At 45.3% G+C, this 13,008-nt stretch overlaps 1 protein-coding gene across 1 annotated transcript in view; it reads right to left on the bottom strand.

The window, feature by feature from the left end:
- LOC120053047 (lipopolysaccharide-responsive and beige-like anchor protein) overlaps positions 1-13,008 on the bottom strand; it is a 326,774-nt gene that overhangs the window by 208,342 nt on the left and 105,424 nt on the right. Inside the window, exons 27-30 of the mRNA XM_039000298.1 lie at positions 8,695-8,825; positions 7,658-7,765; positions 7,272-7,413; positions 6,673-7,021 (exon numbers count right to left, since the gene is read on the bottom strand). Coding sequence (XP_038856226.1) covers positions 6,673-7,021; positions 7,272-7,413; positions 7,658-7,765; positions 8,695-8,825 — 730 coding nt within the window. The remainder of the gene's footprint in view (positions 1-6,672; positions 7,022-7,271; positions 7,414-7,657; positions 7,766-8,694; positions 8,826-13,008) is intronic.

Genomic DNA, 13,008 nt, shown 5'->3' with positions numbered 1-13,008 from the left:
AATACATTCAGTAGTACAACTGACTAGGTATCCCCCTTTGCCTGACCAATGCTGTATCACTATATCTCTACAGTATGGGTCCTAGTGTACTACCATACATAACATATAGTGGTCTGGTGTACTACTTGAGTCACAGGTTACTAATACCAGTGTATCCCTCTCCCTAGGGGCCAGTGCTGTAGGAGACCTGGTGCTCTCCTATCAATAACATCCTTACAGGAAGAGAGCGGAAACAGCATCTGGATAAAGCTGTCAGTTTAAACTAGGCTTCCTGACAGGCCAGTGGCCCTATCAAAGTAGACCTGGGCCTTCTTATCAGTGCTGACACAGAGGGAGCATGACCTAATCACTACCTACTGGTCAAACAAACACGAGCGTGCACACACACACACACAGAGAGAAACACACACAGAGAGAGAGAAACACACAGAGAGAGAGAGAGAGAAACACACACATGCACACAGAAACATACATAGAGAGGAGTATGTAGACTGGGCTTTAGTAGCTCCGCAGACAGAAAGCTGGCGTTGGTATCAAAGCAGGGCCTGGATGATTTAAGATGGCAGATGACACACATTAGGCTGAAGGTACTTTGGATGTTAAACACTGACTGGTTCTGACCCCGCTGTGATCTATGCTGCAGGATGATACAGTCTGGCTGCAGAAATACCAGCAACGGTTAGTCTACTGTCTTCACACACACTGTTTAACATACAGGTAATGTTTTAGCTACTTCTGTTGAATGCACTTATGGTACGTTCCTCTGGATAAGAGTGTTTTGCATAATTTCTCAAATGAAAACAATGTATTCCACAATGATAGTTGTCCTATTTGGTGTTGTAGTCTTATTTCGAGAACAGGGTTACTGTCCATAATGTATATTGTAAATTCCTTCCAAACCATCATTGAACATGAATCAACTTCTGCTGGCTATTTTCAAGCATATCACAGGTTTATTGCCAATATGGCCGCTCTATAATTGTGGTACTGTATAACCATCTGCAGTTCAAATGTTGAATCTGTGACATTAATATGACTTAAAAGGGACAGTTCACCCAAATTACAAAATTACATATTGATTTCCTTACCCTGTAAGCATTCTATGGACAAGGTATGACAGCAATCCATACTTTGGTTAAGTTTCCTTGGCATTGTTTACACATGCTAACGCTTTAGCATTTGTGGCACAAATCCCATTTATGTCATGGGACCGATATTAGCATTTTTCGCGCATCATGTCCAAATAATTTATAAGTGACGTTGTTGAGCCTCACAATCAATTTGAGATACTTTCGGATGATTTGGCACCAAACAATCGAATATCGGCCCAATGACTTGGATTTGTGCCACAACAGTGCGGATAAAGTTCGGAATGACACAATTTCATGCATACAACATCTAAAAGACCTGCATCATTACACAGAGCTCTGCCATTTCTAAAAGGACGGATTTGTTTATGGAGCCTTTGCTAATGTTAATACGTGGCCCCAATAGTGCAGAACGAAAGACGTCTATTGCGGGGATAAGTTTCTCAAAACCAAGTCAAATCACACACAAATAAAAAGAGGACTCTTCTATAACATCCCCTTTACACAAAAAATTTGAGATTTGGATGTAAAACGTAAAATTCTCCTCAGCCCTTAATTAATGGCCCTACTTCTGAACAGTAAAGGACAGAAGAAATAAGAATTAATACGCTAGCTAATTAGCCTCGGCTTACAGTTAAAAACCCACCGCTGTCTCTTCGCAGTGGTTGGTAACAACTATCCTATTCTGCTTTACGCTTAACCTATTTGTAGATCGAACAATCAAATGGGATGACTCTCCAGGACCCTAGCTTGCTAAGCGGTAACTTTATACACAGGTGCTCACTTTCTCACTCACACTCTCAGCCTGTAAGCACATTCCTCGATTCAACTCTTAGGAATAGCACAGATTAATGAAATTGCTTGTGTTTACAAGGCGGCGAGCCGGGTTATTGGTTAAAACCTCTAAATTATTCAGGCCCTGCCAACCCGAAACCCAGAGAGCCCAGAGCTTTGCTTCTCCCAGCTCCTCTCCTGGTCGTGGGTTTAACAGAAACAGCCAGGCACCTGCTCTGACGGCTGATTAATCGACAGGGGCGTGGGGCTCAACAATAAGTGTAGCTAATAACCTAACTGAATCATTTAAAGGCCTGAGTTGCTGGGGAACAGATGGAGAACCTAACACCCAACCCCAACCCTGTACCGCCACACACACACACCTCCCCAAGGGCTGGACATAGCCTGGCGCCTGGCTTCTCTTTCTCATAACCAGTGCAGAGAACCAGACCATGGTCTCTCCTGTCTCTCTCCCGCCGCTGTCGACACCCCTCTCCCTGGGTGCTTCACGTCAGCACCACCCCTGATACTAGTGACTACCCTCCAATCTAGTCAGTATCTGACCAGCCGACTTAACTGGATAGGCCTTTCCCTTCTGGTATGACTTAGAGTAGACATATCTGGCACTGCCATTTCTGATGGCTATAGTACAGAGTATGTGAATTATTTATTCATCCAACACATCACACAATACTAGCTACACATGTTCACGTATCGTCTTTTCAAACATGGTTCACAATGCAAAAGAACAACAGGTCATTAGTCAGATTCCACATGGGAATTGTTAAGTGGGATGAACTATATTTTTAATTCCCAAGTGGACGTTGAGGTTAGCATCAGATTCCCACCACAGACAAGCTTAACAGGACACATTGAAGTAAATTTCCAGATGAATGCTAACTGCATGTCTCATACTGTTGCACCCTCCAGAGAGGCGGCCCCCCTACCCCCCATTCTCCTGTTTATCCTTAAGGCTTATTCATGTAAGGGGATGGGGGTGGGGCCCCAGCGGCTGTCTGTCTGTCTGTGTCCCATGCAGTCTGGCTTTGATCTTCCTCCCTCTCCCTCACTGCATGCGGCCCTGTGCATGTGAATCATGCCTCCTATGTTCTTTATACCCCCACAACAACAACCCCTTCCCAACCTCCAACGGTCTACCCGTGACTTTGTCACAACGTCCGGTTGGACCTGGCCTTGATGACATCAGTGATTAATGACAGTAGTGTTTGGCCTGAGGACAGCAGAGGTGGAGAGAGGTGGTGAGAAAGAAGGGAGAGATGGAGCACCCTCCATGTCTCTCCCAGTGTGACAGGTTCCGATTCAAGGAGGCCCACTGTCATCTATCTGGTCTGACAAGTATCTCTGTCATGGCAGTATGCTGTTTGTTGATCACAGTATGTTCAGTGCCAATGAGCAACTAGCTATGATATTTGCACTCAATAAATTCACTTGCAATTCCTTACCACAAAACATCACATTTTCAACATGGCCGATCTTTCCTTTACAAAAGGATTGTGGCAAGTCCAACGTACAGCTTCAAAATGCCTTACAAACACAAATGTCAAACTAACACCCACATTTGCTGCTGTAACACGCCATGTAAATCACACTGCTATTCTGCCTCCCGTAGATGACTGTTTACCAGGGCTCTGGTTAGCATCAGCAAATATTTGTGGACTTTCTGTCATAACAGGGGCATATCCCCGAGACGTATGTATGTATGGCAGAATCTAGCCGACCGGGCCTCCATCTCTCTGCCTAGTAAATAAATCAGAGTGATACTTCACCTCTGACCCCGGCCATTTTTATCTGGGAGAACCTGCTTTTTCCACGCTCGTAAATTTAAATCCCCGGGACCAGTTCTTTGGATGGAGGAAGGCCGGTTGGTTCCCATGTTTTGGCGTAGGTGTCAGCGTCAGTCTGTCTGTCTACACAGGGTGTCTGTCTGCACCGCTGTCACTGAGACATGCAGGACTTTATGATGAACTACTGCTGTGTGTTTGAGCATGAGGTACCTGAGCAGAGCTGGGCGATAGGGACAAGAATCCATATTGCGATAAATTGCCCTAATTGATGCAATAACTAAAACGATAGGATTATAATATTCATGTAAACCACAGTTTAAAAATCATTTAAACTACTACTACTAGTTTGATGGTTGTAACCATTAATTGTCACATTAACAAATCACTCATATTAGCAAACGTATTTCATTTCAAACTTCACATTTCTCTAGAAAAGGCTACTTATCATCATGAACAATATCAGCAAAATGCCTGCGATAAGTGATCGGTGGTGTCAACAACAAATAATGGTTTATCGTCCCAGCTCCATTCCGGAACCATTTGAGTGATCAGATTAATTTATATCATAGAGAAGTCTCTTTTTTATTTTTTGTCAGAATCATATTAATTTGTTGTCTTAAAAAGATGACTCAAATCTAAAATAAATACTTTCTGGGAACTATTTTAACCATTTCAAATACACCTACATTCTTACGCAGTTTGGGTATGCTCTGATGGAATATCCCTACCATCTGAGTGAAAATGAAAAGCTAAAAGTCTGCACTCTCACACAGATGGTAGTAGACCTGAGAGAGAGAAGAGCAGAGGAGAGCAGAGCCCAGACCTCAACACAGACGGTAGAGATTAGAGTAGACCTGAGAGAGAGAGGAGCAGGGGAGAGCAGAGCCCAGACCTCAACACAGACGGTAGAGATTAGAGTAGACCTGAGAGAGAGAGGAGCAGGGGAGAGCAGAGCCCAGACCTCAACACAGACGGTAGAGATTAGAGTAGACCTGAGAGAGAGAGGAGCAGGGGAGAGCAGAGCCAAGACCTCAACACAGACGGTAGAGATTAGAGTAGACCTGAGAGAGAGAGGAGCAGGGGAGAGCAGAGCCCAGACCTCAACACAGATGGTAGAGATTAGAGTAGACCTGAGAGAGAGAGGAGCAGGGGAGAGCAGAGCCCAGACCTCAACACAGACGGTAGAGATTAGAGTAGACCTGAGAGAGAGAGGAGCAGGGGAGAGCAGAGCCCAGGCCTCAACACAGACGGTAGAGATTAGAGTAGACCTGAGAGAGAGAGGAGCAGGGGAGAGCAGAGCCCAGACCTCAACACAGACGGTAGAGATTAGAGTAGACCTGAGAGAGAGAGGAGCAGGGGAGAGCAGAGCCCAGACCTCAACACAGAGCACAGCCACGCAGTAGAGAGCAGGAACCATCAAGATAACCAGGCATCTCCGAGCCAGAGGTTTCAGGGTCTGTGAGGGTAGGCGGATCCTGGTGGGAGATAAAGGTAGAAGACCAGAGGAAGGGTGTGCTGACCTGGGAACCCCAGCCCCCGGTGTTAACTCGAAATGACACAACGACAAGGTTCCAGTTTAACAAAGTTTACTATAATATATGAACACACTACAAGGTAGCCATTACACTCAAGACTAGGTCCATCGACGACCAGACTCCTTGCGCATGCGCACCTTGACTGAGTGATAGCCCCGTAATAACAGAAATATAGGGATACTTAAAACATGAACTTAACACGCGGGCCTTCATCTCTGGGTTAGAGGGGCCGGGAGCTGCCTGGGCTGGGGCCAGCTGGGGCTCTGACTGGGGCTCCCCGTGGCGAGGTAGAGCTGTTACTCTATGCTCTCCAGCTCTCCTCCTCTCCAACGCTAACGGCCCCGGGAGCCGCTCTAATCCCACCAGATATGAGGAGTGCCCAGAGTCCTGACAAAGCATTCCACAGATAAAGAGGCTGAGGATCACAGGGATGCCTCGGAATTCCCACCGATTGGAAGAGGAGGAGTGTGGGGGGTGGAGGGGGGAGGGGGGTGATGGAGAAACGCTTTCTTTCTTCCTTGGCATGAGAAGCTTGACTAGGTGTCTCTCTTCCTGTGGAGGGAGGGGGGGGGTCTTGTTCTCTTTATCCCTCTTGCTCTCTCTTTCACTCTCGCTTTTTCTCTCTCCCTTTTTCTCTCTCCCTTTTTCTCTCTCCCTTTTTCTCTCTCCCTTTTTCTCTCTCCCTTTTTCTCTCTCCCTTTTTCTCTCTCCCCGCTTCCTTTGTGTCTGGTGTGCCACAGGGACATTTCCCCCAAATACAAACCAGACCTCGTCCTCAGTCCGTCCGTCAGCTCTCTCTCACTTAGAGATGTCTGTATAGGTACAGTACACCGACCCACACACAGCACCGCCTTGCGCTCCCACTAAGTCTCTGACCGCTCGCCCCCTCACTCCATAGGGGATCCATCTAGCCAGCTTCTTTTTCCCTTATTATAGTACCAGAGAGACAGACAGCCTAGCCCACGGTGCAGACAGAGAGAAAGACCGGGAGAGAGAGAGACGAAAAAGAGAAGCTATTAAATATCTGTGACAAGGTGAAAAGAAACAGGCTGCCACAGAGTCGTCTTTTAGATCACTCTCCCTCTCCCTCTCTCTTTCCCCTCTTACTCTCTCTCTTCCTCTGGCAGATGCCTCGATTGTTTTGATGTGTTTTCCTGAAGACAGGTACTTTGTAGCCCTGTTTGTTTGTATTGAGAAGCCACGTCGACAGGCAAACCAGGGAGCTACAGCGATGGGGTCGGGGGGGGGGGGGGGGGGGGGGGTACAAGAGTTTAAAAGGGGGTCTGTGATGGTAGTGGGTTTCTGATGTGATGCTTCCTCGCCTTCACTTAGTACATGTTCATGTTGGACCGTTTCACGGTAGGGAGGGGTTAAGAGCTGTGAGGCTGTGAACCAGGTCAAGGGGTATTTAAAAAGTTAGCAGCCTTTGAGAGACTGACCCCTGATTCTAAAACTCTGTGGCCCACGCACCTGTCAAAGGATCTGAACTGGTTGGGGTTGTTTCCCATAGCAGCTCCCAGGAAGGCTGGCGGCAGAAGGCTGGGGTCCACCATGATGTCATCAGCAGGCGCCGAGACCAGGCTGCGCAGGATGTCCTTCACGTTCTTCCCGCCCCTGGCGTCCGCCGTGGGGTTCTCTCTGTGACCTCTGACCTCTGAGGAGAGGGTGGACAGGGCCTCGGACACGGCGTCGGGCCCCTGGGCAGTGGAGTCTGCCTCGCTGGGGGCCACGGAGCTATGGTCATCCCCGATGCCAGAGTCTCGGCGACGGAGGGACACACTGCTCTCCAGGTCGGGACCGCCAGAGACGGCATTACTGTCTGATGGGACGAATCATTAAAGGAGGTTTATAAACATTGAGAAAAACCTGAACCTTCTACGTGCTTCAAAAATGAATGAGAATCTACTACAGCACATCTAAGAGATTGTAAAGACTATCAACACACCAGTACATTTCAATACATTTTGAAATTCCATATATAACTAATGTATAAAACAGAGATTGACATCTTGAGGGATGGACACTTGCTAGATGTTGCTCCTGCATAGCCATATGGGTGAGGTGTGTACCTGCGCTCCTGGCAGACTGGCTGCGCTGGGGGAGTTTCTTGTCGTTTTGGGGCTCCAGGATGTCTCGGTACTTGGACACCATGAGAACAGAGATGAAGTAAACCACGGCCAGGGCCAAGAACTGAGCCTGCTTACTGTCCTCCTTTACCAAAACACACACAACATGCAACACAGCTATAATACAGTACACCACCAGTCTGTAATATGTTTGAATACGTACAGATGTAGGATCTTAATTAATTTAATTATTTTTTTTATTTTTTATTTTTTATGGGATCTTCCAAAAAGACAGCAATAACATGTTTTTGCAATGCATAGCTACTGTTATTTATTTGAAAAGTTGACTCGTTTCAACCTCAGTCTTTATCAAAGCTTTGTAAACTCACGATATCTCTGAAGACCACGGCTCTGAGGCGGTTGATGTCCATTTCCTGAAGGAGACAGTCCATGTCTCTGATGGGAGACATCCCTCCTGTCACAACAGCAACAGGGCTCTGCAGGGGTATAACACACGTACACACGCACACACAGACACACAGGCAAGCACACAGACAGACAAGACACGCACAGACACACACATAATAATGTAAGCACCTATTGCTGGTTAATGCTGAACACACCATCATCAGTTTTTAAACTCTACCCACTGTCCAAAACTAGACTTCTCTGTAAGTCGAAGACATCACAAATGATAACTGATTGTCATGGAATGTGTATATGTTAGCAGAGGTCAACCACAACGGCCCATTCCACCATCAGTAGCCCGAGTGTTGAAAATCAACCCATGGGAAGTGTATAGTTGGCCAGTCCACATACAGTACAGTATTTGCCCCATTCAGCAGGATATTGTGTATCCCCTTGAGACTCAGACCCATAACATAATGGGTTTACCATAGAGCCACTCACTGCATAATGAATGAGATTTTACACACTGGTTTCAGGAAGAAAAACAGTTTTTTTTAGTTTTTTTTTACTGGAAGTCACCATATCAAATCAAAAGGCCAACAATGACAAAGGGCCTTGTCTAGTGTAACATAACAGCAGGCAAAGTAATGCAATAAGATATCAGCTAATGCAATAATAACTCTCTGCTATTACATAGGGAGGACCACAAAGGGATGGGTTCCTGCAGGGGAATTATTAGGACGCAACACAAGACAAAGGATGACTTAGAGGGATGCTTACAATTCACTAAGTGCAGTGATCCTATTCAACTAATATACAGGAGGAGAAATGTCATCAATTATGGTGTTTCTCCATGTCTGCTAGGGAGATTGGGAAATCTACAAAAAATAAAAAATGTAAATGTTTTACTAGAAAGTCAAGATTCCCGAAATGACAGAAAGAGGAGAGGGAGGGAGGGAGAAGTGGGCGGGTTGAAGAGAGAGTCTGTGACTCAGTGAGGAGGGATGATACTACTTGCCTGCGCGGGCATGGACTTGGCGGCTCCCATGAGGCTGTGCACGGCTTGCTGGCCGCGGGCGTTGTCCTGGCTGGGCTTGAAGTGAGACTGCTGCTGACATTCCAGACAGTTCCTCACAGCCATGGCACACACTGCAGAGAGAGATGAGAGAATGAGAGAGAGATATTGGAGAGAGAGAGAAAGAGAGAATGAGAGATTTGCGGTGGATGTACAAGTCAAAGAAAATAGGCTGCGTACACATATTTTGAGGATGTTATCGCAGGTGCAGCAAAATGCTTATGTTTCAAGCTCCAACAGTGCAGTAATACCTAACAATACAAAATACACACAAATCCATAAGGAAAGAAATGAAGGCATATCAGAATGAGCCATGCCTGAGTCCGGAATATAAATGTATATGTATATGATAGTGTATAGACATGATGGACAATATATGAATAGAGAAGGTGTGTACAGCAGTAACTATATAGGATGAGCCTTGACTAGAATACAGTATATACATATGAAGTGTGTAAAACAGTATTAAACATTATTAAAGTGACCAGTGTTCATTGACTATGTACATAGGGAAGCAGTGTCTAAGGTGCAGGGTAGAGTACCGGGTGGTAGCCAGCTAGTAACAGTGTCTAAGGTGCAGGGTAGAGTACCGGGTGGTAGGCAGCTAGTAATAGTGACTAAGTTCAGGGCAGGGTACTGGGCGGAGGTCAGCTAGTGGTGACTATTTAACAGTTTGATGGCCTGGAGATAGAAGCTGTTTTTCAGTCTCTCGGTCCCAGCTTTGATGAACCTGTACTGTAACTGCCTTCTAGATGGTAGCGGGGTGAACAGACCGTGACTGAGGTGCTTGATAATCTTCTTGTCCTTGCTTTCACACTGGGTGCTGAAGATGTCCTGGAGGAAGGCACACTGCCACTGGTGAAGAATTGGGCTGGAAGGCACTGTGGCTGTGGACAGTGCAGTTGCCGTACCAGGCGGTGATAAAGCCTGACTGGATGCTCTCAATGGTGCATCTGTAGAAGTTTGTGAGGGTCTTAGGGGCCAAACAGAATTTCTTCAGCCTCCTAGGCTTGCAGAGGCGCTGCTGCGCCTTCTTCACCACACTGTCTGTGTGGATGGACCATTTCAGATTGTCAGTGATGTGTACGCTGAGGAACTTTTACCCTCTCCTCTACGGTCCCGTCAATGTGGATGGGGGCGTGCTCTCTCTGCTGTCTGCAGAAGTCCACGATAAGCTCCTTCATATTGTTGACGTTGAGGAAGAGGTTATTTTCCTGGCACCACTTCTCCAGGGCCCTCACCTCCTCCCTGTAGGTTGACTCATCGTTGCTGGTAATCAGGCATACCACTGTTGTGTCGTCTGCAAACGTGATGACTGAGTTGAAGACGTGCGTAGCCACGCAGTCATGGGTGAACAGGGAGTACAGGAGGGGGCTGAGCACGAACCTTTGTGGGGTCCCTGTGTTGAGGATCAGCGTAGTGGAGGTGTTGTTGCCTACCTTCACCACCTGGGGGCAGCCCTTCAGGAAGTCCAGGGGTGAAGTAGTGAGAGAACGAGCACGAGCAACCAAAAAATCAAGACAGGAGAAGACAGAGAGAAGCCGAGAGAAGAGAGAATTGGGGAGAGACAGAAAGTGAGAAGTGAGGAGCGGTTGAGAAAGAGAAAGAATTGAACTCTCCAGGAACAAGGTCCAGTCCACCTGGACAACAGCGTTCACCTCTTTCCTCCCTGCTCCCCTAGCCCCAACACTAGTTCACACTTGAAGTCGACCGATTAAATCGGAATTGCAGATTAATTAGGGCCGATTTCAAGTTTTCATAACAATGGTAAATTGGTATTTTTGGACACCGATTTGGACTTTTTTTTTTTTTACACCATTATTTAACTAGGCAAGTCAGTTAAGAACACATTCTTATTTTCAATGATGGCCTAGGAACGGTGGGTTAACTGCCTTGTTCAGGGGCAGAACAACAGATTTTTACCTCGTCAGCTCGGGGATTCAATCTTGCAACCTTGCGGTTAACTAGTCCAACACTCTAACCACCTGATTACATTGCACTCCACGAGGAGCCTGCCTGTTACGCGAATGCAGTAAGAAGCCAAGGTTAGTTGCTAGCTAGCATTAAACTTATCTTATAAAAAACAATCAATCAATCATAATCACTAGTTAACTACAAATGGATGAACATATTACTAGTTTATCTAGCGTGTCCGGCATTGCATATAATCGATGCGGTGGCATTCCCGAAAAAGGACTGTCGTTGCTCCAACGTCTACCTAACCATAAACATCAATGCCTTTCTTAAAATCAATACACAAGTATATATTTTTAAACCTGCATATATACTTAATATTGGGTAATTGTGTCACTTCTCTTGCAACAGAGTCAGGGTATATGCAGCAGTTTGGGCCACCTGGCTCGTTGCGAACTGTGTTAAGAATATTTCTTCCTAACAAAGACAGACAACTTCGCCAAACGGGGGATGATTTAACAAAAGCGCATTTGCGAAAAAAGCACAATCGTTACACGACTGTACCTAACCATAAACATCAATGCCTTTCTTAAAATCAATACACAGAAGTATATATTTTTAAACCTGCATATTTAGCTAAAAGAAATCCAGGTTAGCAGGCAATATTAAGCAGGTGAAATTGTGTCACTTATCTTGCATTCATTGCACGCAGAGTCAGGGTATATGCAACAGTTTGGGCCGCCTGGCTCGTTGCGAACTAATTTGCCAGAATTTTACGTAATTATGACATAACATTGAAGGTTGTGCAATGTAACAGGAATATTTAGACTTATGGATGCCACCCGTTAGATAAAATACGGAACGGTTCCGTATTTCACTGAAAGAATAAACGTTTTATTTTCGAAAAGATAGTTTCCGGATTCGACCATATTAATGACCAAAGGCTCGTTTTTCTGTGAGTTATTATGTTATAATTAAGTCTATGATTTGATATTTGATAGAGCAGTCTGACTGAGCGACGGTAGGCAGCAACAGGCTCGTAAGCATTCATTCAAACAGCACTTTCGTGCGTTTTGCCAGCAGCTCTTCGCAATGCTTCAAACATTGAGCTGTTTATGACTTCAAGCCTATCAACTCCCGAGATTAGGCTGGTGTAACCGATGCGAAATGGCTAGCTAGTTAGCGGGGTGCGCGCTAATAGCGTTTCAATCGGTGACGTCACTCGCTCTGAGACTTGGAGTAGTTGTTCCCCTTGCTCTGCAAGGGCCGCGGCTTTTGTGGAGCGATGGGTAACGATGCTTCGAGGGTGGCTGTTGTCGATGTGTTCCTGGTTCGAGCCCAGGTAGGGGCGAGGAGAGGGATGGAAGCTATACTGTTACACTGGCAATACTAAAGTGCCTATAAGAACATCCAATAGTCAAAGGTATATGATATACAAATGGTAGAGAGAGAAATAGTCCTATAATAACTACAACCTAAAACTTCTTACCTTGGAATATTGAAGACTCGTGTTAAAAGGAACCACCAGCTTTCATATGTTCTCATGTTCTGAGCAAGGAACTTAAATGTTAGCTTTTTTACATGGCACATATTGCACTTTTACTTTCTTCTCCAACACTTTGTTTTTGCATTATTTAAACCAAATTGAACATGTTTCATTATTTATGAGGCTAAATTGATTTTATTGATGTATTATATTAAGTTAAAATAAGTGTCCATTCAGTATTGTTGTAATTGTCATTATTACAAATACATTATTTATTTATAATTTTTTGTAATTAAAAAAATAAATAATAATGAATCGGCTGATTGATCGGTATCGGCTTTTTTTGGTCCTCCAATAATCGCTATCGGTATCGGCGTTTAAAAATCATAATCGGTCGACCTCTAGTTCACACTGTATCCAAGGTAACACTAGATCTCCCTGTATCCAAGGTCACACTAGATCTCCCTGTATCCAAGGTCACACTAGATCTCCCTGTATCCAAGGTAACACTAGATCTCCCTGTATCCAAGGTAACACTAGTTCTCCCTGTATCCAAGGTAACACTAGTTCTCCCTGTATCCAAGGTAACACTAGTTCTCCCTGTATCCAAGGTAACACTAGTTCTCCCTGTATCCAAGGTAACACTAGTTCTCACTGTATCCAAACCCTGCATGGGGTTCATTCAATATTGGATGTCAATAGTGCCTCACTGCATGTGGGTCTTGCCTGGGTAACAAACTACCTCACAGAACATGAGGTAAAATATCCACTGTTTGATAACTTCAGGTAGGTTTCTGGCTCCTGCCATGGCAAGGGGGCATTTTCTTTATTTTTAATATGATATATTGCGGTGCTAT

This window comes from Salvelinus namaycush, chromosome 8 (genome assembly GCF_016432855.1).
Source record: "Salvelinus namaycush isolate Seneca chromosome 8, SaNama_1.0, whole genome shotgun sequence".
Classification (NCBI taxonomy): Eukaryota; Metazoa; Chordata; class Actinopteri; order Salmoniformes; family Salmonidae; genus Salvelinus; species Salvelinus namaycush.
The sequence above is the reverse complement of the archived record's forward strand: the minus strand, read 5'-3'. Positions and strand labels throughout refer to the sequence as shown.